The sequence below is a fragment of the Phoca vitulina genome, unplaced genomic scaffold, assembly GCF_004348235.1.
Source record: "Phoca vitulina isolate PV1807 unplaced genomic scaffold, GSC_HSeal_1.0 scaffold10, whole genome shotgun sequence".
Taxonomy (NCBI): domain Eukaryota; kingdom Metazoa; phylum Chordata; class Mammalia; order Carnivora; family Phocidae; genus Phoca; species Phoca vitulina.
Genome location: NW_022589713.1, coordinates 31,887,573 through 31,905,429, shown reverse-complemented (window position 1 = coordinate 31,905,429; position 17,857 = coordinate 31,887,573). Strand labels below are relative to the sequence as shown.

The 17,857-nt window shown below is 40.3% G+C and overlaps 1 protein-coding gene across 5 annotated transcripts in view; it reads left to right on the top strand.

Moving 5' to 3' along the window:
• ZNF385D (zinc finger protein 385D) overlaps positions 1 to 17,857 on the top strand; it is an 886,773-nt gene that overhangs the window by 577,988 nt on the left and 290,928 nt on the right. The window contains exon 1 of one of the 5 annotated variants that reach the window (XM_032408790.1): positions 11,601 to 11,939. The exons of 2 other annotated variants lie outside the window; for them this stretch is intronic. In XM_032408790.1, coding sequence (XP_032264681.1) covers positions 11,918 to 11,939 — 22 coding nt within the window. In that variant the 5' untranslated portion in view covers positions 11,601 to 11,917. 2 more of the 5 variants (XM_032408788.1, XM_032408789.1) reach the window with 2 other exon arrangements.

The following is a 17,857-nucleotide window of genomic DNA, read 5'->3' as shown; positions in this document are numbered from 1 at the left end:
AATGATGTTTACTAGAGAATGCTCTAGGTCAGCACTTGGAAAGGAGAAGAGGAATTGGAGTAGGGAGAGGGAGAAGTTGAGCTGTGATGCAGGGCCAAAGTCATCTTTGGACAACATTGGTCTAAGATGGCCAGGTCTTTTTACTCCTGCATTGATCACTGGATAAGGTTCACCACAAAGGGGTGAAACTGGAAGTGCAACTCCCAGTAGATGAGAGAAATACCTAAAGGAACCGACAGTTGAAAGACATACGTCTATAGCACTCCTAGCAGCGAGCAACAGTCTTTCCTTTTAGGGAGATCTGGATGGTACATTGCAGACAGATATTGTAAAAATGCTCAGTGACAATAAAATTAATGAGACATTAATTTTGCCAAATGAGATTTCACATTATAAATAGGGAGACACGCCTAGTAGGACTCAAGAAATAAAGAACATTACTCTTGAGGTATAAGAAAAGTAATCACTAATTGTGACTGGCAATCAAGCAAAGCCTCCTAGGGGAGGGATGCTATGTGAGTGGACCATCAAGGACAAGTTGCATTTCAACAGGCTAAGAAAGTGTGGGCAAGAGCCTGATAGGTTAAGGGGAGAGCAACATGCCAGGCAGAGAGAAATGTGTGTTGGTAGATGGATGGTAGAAGTTCGTGAGTTAGAGAAGGGTAGAGAAAGCGGTGGAAGGGAAGAAGGATGGAACAGATGAATATAGCAGCAGAGATCTTTGAATAAAATTCTGTAGATACTAGAAAATGCAAGACAGAGAGAGAGAGAGAAGAAAACGTTGTTTCCCTCCAGCAACCCTCAGTTTGTTTCTTGAGATTAAGATGGGGGGGGTGGGAGGGATGGGGTGGCTGGGTGATAGACATTGGGGAAGGTATGTGCTATGGTGAGTGCTGTGAATTGTGTAAGACTGATGAATCACAGACCTGTACCTCTGAAAAAAATAATACATTATATGTTAAAAAAAAAAAAAAAAGAAGATAGTAGGAAGGGAAAAATGAAGGGGGGAATCAGAGGGGGAGACAAACCATGAGAGACTATGGACTCTGAGAAAAAACTGAGGGTTTTAGAGGGGAGGGGGTGGGGGGATGGGTTAGCACGGTGATGGGTATTAAGGAGGGCACGTATACGCAAACAATGAATCATGGAACGCTACATCAAAAACTAATGATGTAATGTATGGTGACTAACATAACATAATAAAATAAAATTAAAAAAAAGAAAATATTGTTTCAATCACAGTTTTAACCAATGGCTTCAAGTTGAAGTCACATGAAATTTTTATCAAATGTGTAATGTTTTAGTCATAGAAAGTAAGAAGTGGAAAAAAAATTGAAGAATCTGGCAACATTCCCTCATGGCATACTGTCAAGTGAAGTGAAGTAACAGACCCTCCCTTGTTAGTTGATACTCTTCAATCCTCTAAAGTCTCTAATGCTCTCTATAAACGTATATCTAGCTCACCTTATACAGCTGTGTGACTTCCCTCACCTCTCCCTAAAGGATCTTACACTGGTGACCCTCACTCATTCCTACACCATTTCTTGGATTAAGAAACCAAGACCCTGTGTGCCTGGGTGGCTCAGTCAGTTAAGCTTCCGACTCTTGATTTAGGCTCAGGTTATGATCTCAGGGTTGTGAGATCAAGCCTGGTGTCAGGCTCTGCACTGGGCATGGAGCCTGCTTAAGATTCTCTCTTTCCTTCTCCCTCTGTTCCCCCCCACCCCGGCAATCTTATGCATACATGAGTGCTCTCTCTCTCTAAAAAAAGAAAAAAAAAACCAAAACCCAAAAACCAAAACCAAGGCCCAAAGGAATACATACCTCTTCAAGGCCGTATTTCTATCTCGATCTCAACTGAGGTCTACATCACATTGCCAACATTTTAAGTTATAAAGTAAGGCTATGATGCTTTAGTTATCTATTGATGCATAGAAGAAAATTGCCTCAAATTTAGAAGCTTAAAACAACAATAAATGTTTATCATCTCACACAGTTGCTATGGGTCAGGAATCTGGAAGTTGCTCTGTTGGACGTTGGAGTGTTTCATGAGTTGCATTTAAATTGTTGGTCATGTCTGCAGGCATCTGAAGACTTGACGTAAGTTAAAGGATCTACTTCCAAGGTGGCTTACTCAGATATTCACCAAGTTGATGCTCGATGTTGGCTGGAAATCTCAGTTCCTCACCATGTGTACTTCTTTATAGGGTTTCTTGACTGTCCTCACAGCATGGCAACTCACTTCCCCTAGAGTGTGTGATTTAAGAGAGAAACAGAACCCACTTTGTCTTTTATGACCTAATCTTGTATGACACACTTGGTCATTTCAACAATATCCTATTTGTTACATAGTTCATCTCTATTCAAAGTGGGAAGGGACTACACAAGAGTGTGAATACTAGGAAACAAGAATTGCTGGGGACTATTTTGCAGATTGGCTTCCACATATGAGGAAAGGGGACACAGTGCAGTCTTGTTTTTCTTCATCAGAGCCTGCCATTTTGTTGACTCTTGGTGAGTTCCTTTTCTAGTTCTCCATGGCTATCCCATAGGTATGAATTGACTTTCATAGAGTCAAACTGTGATAACATTTTATAAAATCATTCCAATTTTTTTTAGTAAATTAAACTATGGTCAGCATTGAAAAAAATAATGCATGTAAATAAAATTATATTTAACATATACATATATTAAATCAGTCTTTCAAAAATATGACAGAGAGAGCTGATACTACCATTGGGTTATCAGTTCTTTTGTTCCATCATTAAATCCAATTTTCACCTAATCTACTTACCAGGGATCAATGATAAAGTCTAGATTTCTTCTGAATTACATTCTATATTTAGTACAGTTCCAGATAATGCACTAAGCATTAGTATTCATGAAAACAATATAAAGAAAATTATGACCTTTTATATCAAATACATAATCTATGTATAGATTTTAAAATAATTTCCCTGATGGGGACAGAAGAGGTATTTACGTTTCCTGTGTTTTTATAACTTAAATATAAAGTGTGAGGGTTACCTCCGTATTAGAGTAGCAAAAATAATGTTCATCTGCATAAAAGCTCCCCAGCACAAAGGTGAGTCTTTGTTTACCTTTTTGAAAATGCTTTCACAAGAAGCTATGAGTAGCCATTTCCAATACAGAGAAGGCCAGTTGATCAGATAGCAGCAAAACTAATGAAAAGCATCATGGAAGTGACAGCAAGATTAATTAAGTTCCTCCAGCCCTATTCACGTGTGGCTGTGCAGAGTTCCTTTGGGTACTGCTGCAGTTAAATGGTATTCATGGTGACAAATACTGTAGATTTCCAGAACTGACACTTTTGAGTCAAGGGTAAAAATCACATTCGGTCATTTTATCCACCAAAAGGATCAGAGATGAGCCCTTAGGATTATTAGTATGTTTGAGCAAAGCCAAGATTGAAATTGAGATATAATTAAAAGAATGTTGAAACTGTAATATTTTGTTTTCCATTTACACATTTCCTTTATGTGTTTTAGACATTTTGACAGAGGAAGCCAAACAAATTTCCATCTACTGTATTTGACTGGAGGCACAGAATTATGCACACTTGGAAACACTTTCAATTACTTTGTGAATTCTTGCAACATTGGGGCAGAGTTGCCCTGTCTCTCTGCTCACTCTATATAGTTATTATCACAGTATATATAAAAATGGAATGTCCATGACCTAAAGCATCCAAATTTACTAGAGCTGTACTCAATTTATCTTGAAGGATTTTTTTTTTTTTTAAAGCAAAAGAAGAAATTCAATATGATGCTGTTTTCTTCTTCCATTTTGTTTGCAAGCACATTTGTTGTGGGGCTGGATGGGGAGAGGGCTGATTCTCCAATTGCTGCCCAGGAACCATAAATGAATTTTATTTTAAGAAAAATTGGAAACCTCTGGAGTGTATAAGATCTTTCAACCTGCTATACAAGATATATTAACTCATGTTATTGTGTCGCCAAATGTCTTTGGAGGAGGCATATTATTATATTTCTGTCCTTGGAAACACTTTGAGGATCATTCATGTATTCATTCAGCAAACACTTCCTACATTATCTGTCAAATAAAATTAAAACCCTTTAACCTGGAATGTGAGATCACATCCAATAGGGCTTCTGTGTTTTCTTCTCCAAATTTAGTTTGCATGGAAATCTTTTATGAAACTTGCTCTTTAATACTGTAATTTGTTCTTGTTCTCCCAGACATATCATTCACAATCCCACCCTTGTTTTATGTCATTTGCCAACTTTTTATGCATTTAATCAATCCGAACTGATACTGAAGACCAAGTTCAGGTTCCATTTCTTCTCTGTAGCTTTCCAGGTTTACCTGAAGCCATCATAATTTTATCTTTTACCAAACCCTTACATGCATGTCCTACATTGTTCATTTGTCCTTTACCTTGTATTACCTTTGTTTTTACTTGTATTTTTGGGTATATGCTTCATCTCCTTAAATTAGATACGAAGTGCTTTTCGGAACAGGGTGGTCACTTAAACATTAGAGTTCAGTGCTTTGTTATTTAGGATCTCTACTTTTAATTTTTTTTTTCCAGTGATGATGATAATAGTTATTATGACCTCACTTCCTTTTAGTGAGGCACCAAATGAGGTGGTGGGGGACTTCTAAACTTATGATGTGGTGCCCATTAATTTTTGGAGATAGTATCTACAGAGATGCAAAGCAACTTCATTAAAAAAAGAAAACTAGATAAAAATATACACAACTTCTTGAAGGACTTTGGGGGAAAAAGATAAAGAAAGGGAAACATGGAAGGGAAATAATAGTCTGAGAGCCTTCAGAAAGGAAGGTAGTGATACTTCTGTTAAAAGGAAGCACAACTATCAATCAATCAGGGCAAATGCACTAATAAAAACCACCTGTAAGAGAAGCTAGGTGGTTGACTAGTTTCCCCTGAATCACTCTCTGCTTAAACTCTCTTCTGTTCTTGGGGCCCCTGGGTGTCACAGCTGGTTGAATGCCTGACTCTTGGTTTTGGCTCAGGTCCTGATCTTGGGGTCGTGAGATCAAGCCCTGCATTGGGCTCCAGGCACTCTCAGTGTGGGGTCTGCTTGAGATTCTGTCTCCCTCTGCTCCTCCCACTTGTGCGCACACACTCTCTCCCTCTCTCTCTCAAATGAATAAATAAATAAAAATTAGAAGGCAAAAAAGTTCCCTTCTGTTCTTGACTCCCATATCGGCCTCCTGACTTACCCACAACACCTTTTTTGTTTTTTTTTTTTTAAGATTTCATTCATTTATTTGTTGGGGGGTAGGGCATAAGCAGGGGGAGTGGCAGACAAATGGAGAACCGGGCTCTCCTCCAAGCAAGGAGCCCGATTCAGGACTCAATCCCAGGACCCCAGGATCATGACCCGGGCCAAAGGCAGACGCTCAACCGACTGAGCCACCCAGGTGCCCCTGCCTATAACACTTCTGATCTCTATCTTGCCTGATAGTTGATCAGCCATCCTGTCCTTAACTGGCCTTTCCTCAGACCTTTGGGATTTCTCTAACCTAAGGTCACTCTTAATGTCTCTTCCTTTTCTGATCCTTGTCTCCAACCGCAAAGTTTGCTGCTTCCTAAATCATGGGCAATGTTTAATGTTAATGGCATACTCTAGTCACTAACCCAATAGGACATGTCCCTGGCATACATTTCTGCTGTGTTCTGGAGTATGTTAAAACATTCAAGGAATTAACATATATTTCACTTCTTTCTGTGACCCCAAAGAAGCCTTCATTCTACTTGGGGGATATTGACAATTGGAAAGGTCACTGAAAGCCAATCTGATAAATACTGTAATGGATTTCTATAAAGAATGTGTGAGTGCTCATTGGGGGAACACATGAGTCAGACATAAACAAGCCCAGGGAAGGCTTCTTAGAAAACAAAATATCTGAGCAGTTTTGGATGGTGAATATAAGTATTTAGACCAAGGGGAATACAAAAGGGCATTTCTAGTAGAATATAACTATATTCTCAGTAAGATCAGGATAAAACATCATCTAGAGGTAGAAGACTTTTGAGATACTTATTTACTCAACAAATATTTATTGCATACCTGCTCTTGTTTAGACAGTAGACACAGCATGAACATGGTAGACATGCCCCTTCCCTCATGTCCATTGTACTGGAGGGAAAGAAGCAATAAACTGTAACCAATGAATGAATGGATGAGATGAAGGATATTTTAGGTCCTTTCCTCTGCATGGAGAAACGTGAAAGATGTTCCAAATTGTAGTAGAGAAGCTGATAGGGAGAAACCCCTAGAATGTAAGCTCCTTGTAGACAGAGATTTCTGTAATTTCATCAATGTGCCTTGAGCACCTAGAATAGTTCTTGGCACATGAATACCCAATACCCAATATGTTGAATAAATAAAGATGCCTAGGCCACAGCCAGCTCCAATGTAAGAACTCTAAGAGGGCTGCCAATACTAGTTACTAAATATTGTAAAAGAGCTCCTATTAACTGACTATCAGAATAGATGGGACCATATATAGAAGGCATTTATTGGGTGTCTCCAAAGACAGAGAAATTGAAATAGAATTTTGGAATATTATGGTATTAATAGTTTTTTTTTTTTTTTCCTTAGCTCACTATTAGCACTTTTTTTCTTACTTCTTTTCTTGTAGGCAATTCATTTTCTAGACTAAGGCCCCTGGACATTTAATTTCAATGGAAGCATCCAGTGAGAATCTAGGAATAAAAATGATTTATGAGTTTATAGCAGTGTCTACACAATCTAAAAAATTAATCAAAAGACTACATGGATTAATTGAACTAGGCATTTGTTCTCATATAGACCAATTACTTATTTCTCCCCTTTTCAAACTGTTTTAACGGTGGGTGGTTATATATCAGACAAAGGCAAACTCAGGCTTAAAATAGCCTTCCATCAAATATCATTCATATGTCAACAAATACTCATTCAATAAATTGTTATGCTTTCAACAAATATTCAGTCACCAAGTACCCATGTATTTGGCCCCTTGCTCTTACAATGTCCCAGGGCTCAGTGTTGACCCTCTTCTCTTCTTCCAAAGGAGTATACTCTTTTGAAGGTATCATCTGGCCTCATGGATTAAATTGCCATCTATAAAACGATGACTTCCAAATTTAAATATAAAGCCCAAACGTCACTCAGACCTATACAGCCAAACTTCTATAAACATTTCACTTGAATATATAATAGAATTGTAAACTACGATGCCCCATATTGACCATCTCCTAATCCCCACCCAAAGCATGTTCTTCCATAGCCTTCTCCACATCACTTAGTGGAAGTCCCAACCTTTCAATTGCTCAGTCTCCCAATCTTCAGTAATCCATTATCTTTTTGTAAATTCTTTTATTTTATTATGTTATGTTAATCACCATACATACATCATTAGTTTTTGATGTAGTGTTGCATGATTCATTGTTTGCGTATAACACCCAATCCATTATCTTTTCTCTTCTATCGCCTATCCAACCCACAGCAAACCCTACTGACCTATTTTGACATACGTACAGACTCTGACCACGTTTTGCCACCTCCACAGCTCCTACCTGATCCAAGCCACCATTTCTTTTCTAGATTATCACAAAGTCTTCCTAAATTGTCACCTTGCATCTTCCCTTGCTTTCTTTTATCCATTCTCTATGCATCAGTCATAGTAAACCTGTTAAAATATGTCAAATCATGTTATTCCAAAGGCATCCAGTATAAGTCAGAATAAAAGTCAAAGTCCTTATAATATGGTCTACAAAGTCCTACTGAATTAGGCTCCATGTGACCTATTTGACCTCATTTCTTTTTTTTTTAATTGGAGTAGCGTTGACAATGTTATTTTATTATTAAAAGATAATAATGATCTAATATGGAGAATGGATGGGATTCGGGCAAGCTGGAATTAGGAACACTGGATAAAATTTTATTGCTGCAATATAGTAAGAAATGAAAATGGACTAAACTAAGGCTCAGGGGAAGGCACTGGAAGACACAACTAGGCTGTGCTAACTCCATGCTAAATCACTGCCGCATTCAGCTCTGAGAACTTGAAAGGACAAGCAAGCTCACAAACTGTGGCCTGCCATAACACCTGGCATCTGTATTGCATAGCATTTAGGAACAGCTGCTGCTAAGCATGGACAAATTCAATTTGTGTAAACATTTTGTATAAAACGCCATCAACCTCAAAGAACTGACTGCAGGCACATAGAAAAGTATGATGTTTTACACACAATATGGTTGTATTCAGTATGTTCACTCATTCATTCACAAATATTTATTGAGTAGGAACGGGTGCCCGATACTCTGTAGGGATGGTGGATACATCAGTGAACAACAAACGGAAATCCCTGCCCTCATGGAGATTATATCCCAGTAGAAGAGATCAAAATAAACAGGTGTCTACAGTAGTGTGTCAGATGGTGACAACTCTTATGGAGGGACACTACGCTGACAAACTTTTGAGCAAGACTCGGAGAGGAGAGATCCAGGCAGGCGGCTATTTGGATATTTGAGCCAAGAGAAAATTCTTCGCCTACCATAATGTTTTCACTCAAAATATGTAACTGGTTTTCAGCTCTCTTTTGTTTTAATCATGAAAGGTATATTTCTCTCTGGCAAGCAGTGACCTGATTCCCTCTCAGGATCCCCCAGCTTCTCCGAGCAGCTTAGAGACAGATAAAGTTCAGGGGTGTGAACCAGGTCCTTCCCCAAAAGCGGCTGGGTCCTCTCCTGGACATGACGTATGTAAGCATCTCTCAGGCTGGCCGGCATGTCCACAACCCCATGTCTAGCCAGCATCAGCTATGCCTTTATTTGGATGTTATTCCTTTTTAAAATAAAAACAGTTGCATTTTTTTCCTTTATGAATATAACGCATACAAATAATTTTAGGGGAGACAGTAAAAAGTGTACAATTAAAATAAAAATCACTTGTTTTCGATCCAGAGATAAGCACTGTTTCTATCTGAGGTCTTGATAGTCCAGATAACCCTTAATTGGGGAAGGGTGGGGCATACCCCTTTAAATAAAGCAGATGCCTTCCTTTTTTGGGGTTGAACAGGATTCCAATGCATGCATGTAACACTCAGTTGCCTCTTGGATGCCATTCTCTTCCAGAGGCTACATGCTGCTTTTTCAGGAATGATCCTTTATAGACCAGGCAGAGGTTGGAATATTCTATTACTGAATACTCTCTGCCTGTACATTCGTGCCCATGTAGATACATTTTTTTCTGGAACACACAATGACATAATTTGATTGGGGAAGACCTTGACCTGAGCAACTGTAAATGGGAAATTTATAACTTCTTTCTTTCTTTCTTTTTTTTTTTTCAGGAGGGCGAGGGGCAGAGGGAGAAGGAGGGAGAGAATCTTAAGTAGGCTCCTCACCCAGTGCGGAGGCCGGGGGGGGGGGGGGGGGGGGTTGATCTTAGGACCCTGAGATCATGACCTGAGCTGAAATCAAGAGTCAGACACTTAACTGACAGAGCCACCCTGGCGCCCCTATAATTTATTTCTTTGAAGAAAGGAATCTTCTGGGGACACTAACATAAATTCAAAATACAAGTAATAAGACAACTATACTGACTGCACCATTGAGAAAACTGCTTAATGTCTCTGAGCCTCAGATTCATTTGTCCTTGGGTTCAAGGTCCTGTTCATCAGGACATTGATAATATCCACCTTTTTATATGTCAGTTTGTTAGTAAGAAGGATGGCATAAGTGAAAGTACCTTGTGACTGCAAAATGCCATGCAAATGCAAGGTGTTATTAATTATTAAGACAGTCCTTTAGTGTTTTAAACCTCCTGTCTTAAACTCAACTCTCAAAGCTTGCATCTTCAAACTACAGGAACACAAATGGACCAAAAACTGTAGCATTAAACTACAGTGCCCCCTAGCCCATGTAGGAGGTCAGGACAGCTGATGAGCTTCATGAATAAGCTCTACCACAGATGGTTCTTTTGCCTGAGGGAAGGGCCATTAATTGTACTTTTGGATGATTTCCATCTGTCCAAAAGGAAAAACACTTACGTGTTTTCTTCAGTATTTTCCTGTAACGTCTTTTTATTTCTAATTTTTAAAAAGGAGTAAAAAAATATTCTTTACTATTTAAATTTTCGTTCTCCAAGTTGCTTTCAATGAAGAGTATTTCTAAAAAAAAAAAAAAAAAAATCACTGATTTACCTGAAGACTCATTGTGATGTTCCTGATTTATATATGATTACCCATTCACATTCACCAAATTCTTTATAATCCATTGTAAGAGAGGATATTGGTCATAGTGGTTTTTTTTCACAGAGAGGAAATAGGGGGTTTAGCTTTTTTTCAAGATTGCACAGCACGCTGCTATTCAGCCCACTAGTTCCAATATGTATTAAATCTACCAATAGAGACAGGATTGTGCAAGGAAAAACCACTGATTATTTTAATATCACAATGTAGAAATATTTGTTACCATGGCTTATAAAAACCTGTATTGAAAATATATCAACTGCTTCCTTCCATAGGCTATAGTTCTTTTGTTATCTTCAGTTCTTAATTTTATAGATTTTTGTGGAAATTTTTAAGTTTCAATAGTCCAGTGGTTAAGTTGGATCCCAAAGTGATGAGTCCCTAGGAAACTGAACTTATTTTATGGGTTTATTTTCCATGCTGAGCATTTAAGTATTAATCAGCACTGCTTCCAGGGATTTCTTTCTAACATCCTTTTCTATGTAAGATAAGGACTGCAATTCATTAGACTATTGGAGGAGCCAGAGACTTTGCTAAGCTTTGCTTTTCTTGATTGTTCATCTCGAATTTAATGCGAGTTTGTGTGCGCTTGTGCATGGGTGTGTCTATATCATACTAGTGACCAGACTTGAATTATGACACAATCTTGGTTATCTTTCAGGCTAAATTGTCTCTCCTCTTTAGGGGTCAAAGATCATTTCAGGCTCAGAGTCCTTTCTACTACCTACTATGGGAAGCAGCAAATGTGATCTTGTGAAACTGAGGGGTGACTTTTATCACGTTATTTTTCTTCACATTTCTCTATCAACCTAGCTCAGAAAATACTTGAGAAATAAAAAGAACTCTTTACCAACTACTAGGTTTCTGTGATCTGATCATTTCTTAAGTGAAAACCTCTATTGCCCTAGCAATGGTCCCTTGAATGTTTTATTTCTCTTAGGCATAAACATCACAAACAACAAACCCTCAAGCCCACAGCAAAGAGAATGCAGACACAGGGCACCATTCCTTTTCCCACTGCTTTTTTAACTTGGGGTGGTAGGCTAAATTTTGGCAAAGATGATGACATTCACGGGAGGGGCGGGATAAAAGTGTATCTATAATTACACGTTAATGGCAGAACTCGCCTTAACCACTTCCCCTCCCGCACCGTGGTGAATTTCCCCTGTGTGCTCCCATGTGGATCCGGAGACCCTTCTCTCTTTAAGAGAACCTCCCGCGCCCCTCACTCCGCCCCCTCCCAGGTCTCTGGGCTCGTCAAAGCTTTCCAAGAGCCATGGTTGGTCCAGGCAGGCAATCGGAGCACCTCATGGAACCGCTGCTAACCGGGGGTGGGGTGGGGTGGGGTGGGGGGGTCTGTTTGTAGTACTCTCAGTCCTGATGTCACAGGCGCGGCAAGGACATCGCAAGGAGGAGTCGGATTACAGTAAGGATGGGCAGTGCAGCAGGCAGCCGGAGCGCACGCTCCAGCCGCCGGGGATCGTAACCCGGGAAAGGCAGCCTGCAAGGCGCTCATCCCGCGGAGGACGCCGGCTCGGCGCTCGCTGCTCTCCACGCCGGGGACATTTCCACCGAATGTAGCATGAAACGGCTCTGCTCTGCGTGTCAGCCTTGGGTGCGAGCTAATGCTGAAGACGCCGCGGTGGGGTTCCAGCTGTCTGATTAATGAGAAACATAATGTATTTTGGTGAGTGTTAGCTCTGATGATGTAATTCTGGGGGTGTCCAGCTCTTCATCAGGGCAGAGCAGCCCTTTAAAAAAATCTTTAAGCCTCGAGAATATATTACATTAAACCTACCTCCAGTTGGCAAGTGGAGGACCAAGCTGGTGCAGCCGTCAGAGCTTCCTTTGTGCTACAATTGGGGCTGTTTATTAGTCGTGGATGAGTTTAAGTTGGAAAAGAAAGGAAACTGGTGGGGGTGGATAAACTTTGCCTTGATTTGTCTGCGTGAAGTTGGCTTTTTTAGCTAGGTGAAGAAGGAGAAATGGTGCGGCGTGGGAAGTCATGGGCTAACTCAATGGAATGTAAAACTAAGTTCCTATACTATTGATGCTGTGAAAGCTTAGTCGGTATCAATGTTTCATTAGGCATTTTGGTTTTTCCCTAATTCTGAGCCAAAAAGGGAAAACATTCTTTGGTGTGCCGTGGTTGAGCAGCTGAGGACGCTCCTCCATACCATCCCATTTTCCTTCTAGCTACAACAGCCTAGCACAAAATGCATATTATTTTAAACCTTTAGAGGTCTCGAAGCTGTTAAATATTTGTGCAGTTTAGTTGTGTGCCACGCTGGAAAGCTCCCTTAAGATTTTCAGCTGAGCTCCCTGCATTTCCAGAAAACATGCTGAGGCTTAGATGTGGGCTATCACTGGAGCACTCTAAGCGGGCTGGGAGCTGTATGTTCGCACTGTAACGCCGCAACTTACTGCTGGGAGAGAAGGCACAACCCCTTCACTAAATGAGAAGAAGCCAAGGATTGGGACTGAATAACCTTCCCTCCTCCCTGAAGTTATGCTTTCCTTCTGTAAGTTCCATCCCGCGTCATCATCCGAGGGCATCTATCTGATATTAAAAGGTTTGTGAGAACAGCTGGAGAGGGGCCAGGGAAGATTCCAAGATGCAAATGCTCTGGGTGATTTCTTGGTTTGAGATCTGAGATCAAGAGTGATTTTTCAGATTAAAGAGGTGCTTAGGTAAACTTGTGCTGGGGGGGTATTAGTTTCTTGGGCATTTATCTGTGTGTACTGTTTGTTTTGTTTTCTTGAGACTTTGAAACATTTGTGAAAGTATGGAAGGAACGCAAGTTGGGAAAGCTGAATGCCTTTAGTTGTCTTGACAGCAGTTTTGATTTCCCTATAATGTGTGTCAGCTTAGAAAAGAAGTCTTAAAAATAATTAAAATTGATTTGGAAGAAACAATCCTCATTTCATAGCCAAATTTAAGCCGAATCCAGAGTTAAACAACACCTCTTTCCAGGGGTAGTGATGGAGGTGGTAAGCTTGTTTATTGGCAGGTGATAAAACACCAAGTGTTTCTCGTGAATATATTTTTGGTAAATGGGAAATCTTGTAAAGGAATATATCTTCTGGACAAAATAAAATTTCGGCATGTGTAATGATATTGAGGGATAAGAAGTAGGAAGTATAATTTTAGCTTAAGTTTTTAGCCTCTTGCAACAATTCCTTATGTGGTTGTGGTGAGGAAGGAGGGTTGGCCAGAGTAGTGGCATAGTCTAAAAGTACTGGTCAGTGGCCATCCGTGCTGTCCTGGATTATCATGTGGCTGTTGGAGAAATGTTCACTGGGCTAGCTCATGTTAACTGTAGGCTAGTCCAGCTGTCTTGTAAAGCAGGGTGATTCACAGGGCAATTAGTTTCAGTGTGTAATGCAAGTTTTTAATAGTATGAATTGAAATGTGATGTCCTACTTCAGATGAAACTATACTCTATTAAAGGCAAAGCTGAAGTTGCCCTCTGTGTCATGAACAGGGTTCAGTCTTACCATAATTCCAGCATGAGATACGTTTTTCTATTCCTGGAGGAAATCGTGGGTATTCAGGAATGCCGTTTATTTCAGGTTATGCTATGCAGCCCCTCGCTCAAGCTGTTAGACATTCAGAACTCTGAGAGCCCACCTGTCTCTAATAAAATGCATGGTATAAGAGGTAGGGCAAGAAGAATGGAGCAAAACAACCCAGGCATTTTCAAGATTTATTAGCATCCTAATGTTTGCAAATCTCTAAGACTACGTGTGTGTATGTGTGTGTGTGTGTGTGTGTGTGTGTTTGCTGGTTTTTCCAAAATTTTAGCTATTTCAGGTAATTTTTGAAAACAACACTTCCACTTTGTAGTTTAGTTGCCCATTACTTCCTTCATTTTTGAACTGAGTCTGGGAGAACATGGACAAAGAGAAAGTGGGGCTGCATTCCTGGACTTTTCTGGTGATTCGTGGGCATGGAGTTGAGGCGGCAGAAGACTTTTATTTGCATCTCCAGCAGGGAGTGATGAGGAGCATGGTGATGCTGTAGCGCCAGGTAAACTGATATGTAAGCAGGATATTTATTTCCCTTGTAAATAATCTAATTTGTCAGTGTTGCTCAATACCCCCCTTCGAATATAACTGAAGAATCATTGCCTGGACAGGCTGGCTCAGCCTACCTGGTTTTCTGTGTGTCTCTTTCGCCTTAGGGACTGGACAACTGGACCCCATCCTTGCTCAGTTGGAGTCAGTTCCGTGTGTGTGCAAGTGGGTGGAATATGTAATATTTCCAGTTCTCAAGAATACCTCATGTGTTGAGTGTGTTGTCTCAGACTTACAAGACTAATGGACCCTTTTAATGACTTAAGCCTCACTCTTATCTCCTATTGAAATTTTAGTGTAGTGTTTTCAATAATTGTTCATTTGCACTTACTGTGCAGTGATTTAAGAGTTTGCTGTTCAGTCACCGTGGATACTTTTGTTACTTATGCTATCGATCTTGCATTTATTACTTGGAGTTAAAAATAAGGTTCACAGAGGAGAAAGAAGCAAGGAAAATCCCCGTCAGCAACCTGATTGGGATTTACAGTAAAAGCAAGGAAAAAGAATACGTATGAAATTCCCTCCCCACCCCCATAAATATTTTACATAGTTAAAAATTACATGTGCCAAGGATGAATAGCCATTAATAATTTATCCAGAAATAAAAGCAAGGCAGCTGGGAGGCTTCTCCTCAGATTAAGGAAGAGAGGCTGTGGGTGGTTGTCAGTACAACAGACCTGAGCTGCTGGGTTACAGTTTGGTTAAGAGGAGTATGCTGGTATGAAGGGCATGTTCTTTGCTTGAGTGCATCCGGCTATTTGTCAGAGCCTGGCAGAAGGTTGTAACCATGTACTGTCTCCAGCTCTATGCGCCGTATGTCTGAATCATCTCCCGCTTTCCATCTGGCCCACCACATTTCTCCACTGCTGGAGTGGTGAGTTGTTGCCAGTGGTCATGTCAACCTCACAAATTGTCCATGGTTGGCCAGGGAGGTGCCATGTCTCAATCCTTTGCCATCCGGAGAGAAAACGGGAGGCCGATGGCACTGAGGAAATTCTGTGGGGCTGAAATTAAAGATGTTTTCAGGCCTGAGTCCACCAGCTGGAGACTCTGGGGAGCTTACAGCCAATCAGAGGCTGGGGCTTGCTCCATGAGCATAACCTGGAAAAAGGAAATAAACAAATGAGCAGAACTGAGAGACAAATATTAGAGCCCACTCTAAATGCTACTATTAACAGTGTATTAAATAAACCCCGAGAAAGGGGCAAACACAATCTAGAAAGTGTGAAAGGGCCATTCAAGTTCAGCTTAGTGTTCCTTCTGGATCAGCTGTGTTCCTTAAAATGCCTGAGAAAAATAGAAAAAATACTTAGCAGGGTGCCAGTCCCAACGAGAAATACATAATTGAGGAAACTTGTGATACAACAGCTAGAAAAAATCTGGTAGGAAAATTCTAGCCCAGAAACCTATTCCCCAGCCTATAATAGATACGTTTGTACATTGTCATAAGAAGGACTTTTGTTTTTCCCCTGGGATGTTGAGAACATTCTCACGTCAGCATTTACCCTTTTGCTTGTGGCTAAACCATCAAGTTTCACCTCTAAAGCAGTCTGTTAGGAAAACAGGTAAGCGGCAAGGTTCCGGGGAAGGAAATGAGTGGAAAACAGCGGGCAGCAGAGAAAAACCTTCCTCTTTTTTTGTGTTTTCAGTGGAAACATTTAACTCGTCCTAATTAGTTTGTACTGAGTGATCTGTTATGGGGAATTAGGTCCACTAGAGTCTCTCTAAATGCTCTGGAGGTGTTTCTATCTTCCTGAGGCTGACAGGAGGAGAAAATAACTCAGGAAGGCACTTGTTCGTGCAGATTCTCCTTTTTAAAGCTTGAAGTCATTACCATTATGTTTTATTACAAATGAATCTAAATGACATGCAGTAAATTACTACATAACAGGGATGGAGAATGTGACAGGTGAATCCTGTCAGAAGGGATCACATGCGGGAACAGCAATCGAAGAGAACTTGGGAAACCATGAAGATTTCTTTCTCAAGGCAAGCTCTCTTTTAAATTCATGTGAAGCTCTTATTTTAAGGAAACGAATTCCAGATTTGATCAATATGCCAGTAGCGTGGAATCCTTATTACACTCTTAAATTTTGAGCAAAAAAAAATATTTTTAAGGACCTTATTAGTTGCTGTAATTATATGGAAATGAGATGGTTTTATTTAAGGGATACGTTCCAAAATTCATGAGATAATGACGATTTGCAAAGTTACCATTTTGTGGGTGGCATAATTGTTCCAAAAAACAAATGAAAAATTTAAATTAGTGGTTTCTGACTTCCATTCCCGAAGACTTGGTCACAGCTGCTTTTGTCTGAAACCTCCCCTGATAAGGCAAGATGTGTTGTTGGTGTGTGTGTGTGTGCGCGTCATACTGGATCATCAAATAGTGCCTTTTTATGTAACTATCTGAATTTCATTCCTCATTCACATCTTTTATGTATTCTTAAGTCTTTTCACATCATTTAAAAGGTAAATCATTAAGTATTGGTTTAACAAGATGGATATTAAACTATTTTTTTTTAGCACTGCTGGCTTCAAGTTTAACAACCATTATATACATTAGAGGTTTTAAAGATCAAGTCCTAAGGATAATTTTCAAGCGTCTTTCTCCTTAAGAAAGAGTGATGCTTGTACAAGCAGAAACTTATCTCTACTTTGACCTTGAGAAAGAGATGTTTCCATTTGTATTACACTATGAAAAACATGTCAAAAAACAACAAAGGTCATAGCTGCTGCCCTCTCTCTCTGACTCTCTTTAAAGAAGCCATTACATATCATTTCCCACAAAGATTAGTTTTGCAACAGAATTTCACACATGATTGGTGGCATTAAGAGAAAATACAGCCTAAGAGGTGGCTAGAAATACCAAAGCTTAAAGTGGTTGAGATCATGCTTGGACCAAATTGCTAGGGTTGAAAATAGGAAGACGCTTTGCTCTGTCGCAGCGTTAAAATCATTATGAAGCCCCTGGAAGTCGGGCTTCATTGCATGTGAGCTTCAGGTTTACACAGCTTTTATTTTTTTTTATTTATTTTTTTTTAAAGATTATTTATTTATTTATTTATTTGAGAGTGAGCAGGAGAGAAACAGCATGAGGGGAGAGGGTCAGAGGGAGAAGCAGGCTCCCCGCTGAGCCGGGAGCCCGATGTGGGACTCGATCCCAGGACCCTGGGATCATGACCTGAGCTGAAGGCAGTCGCCTAACCAACTGAGCCACCCAGGTGCCCTACACAGCTTTTAAAATGTAGGGTATTCCCAGGAAACCCTCTTGACTCCAAAACCTGAAATACACGTGAACCTCCACTGAGCACTGGATGGGATGCACTGAACCCCTTCTCCTTATCAACCTTTTCCGTCTTCTCTTTTTTCCTACCCTTGCAGTATCCCATTTCCGTAAGTAAGGAGGAAAGAGAGAAGTCACCTGGCCAAGGTCAGGAGGGAGACCGCAGTGGCAGGATTGGTGTTCTGAGCAAATGCTGTCCGCCCCAAAGCATCATTGTACCTGGTGGGAGATGAGAGCTGTGG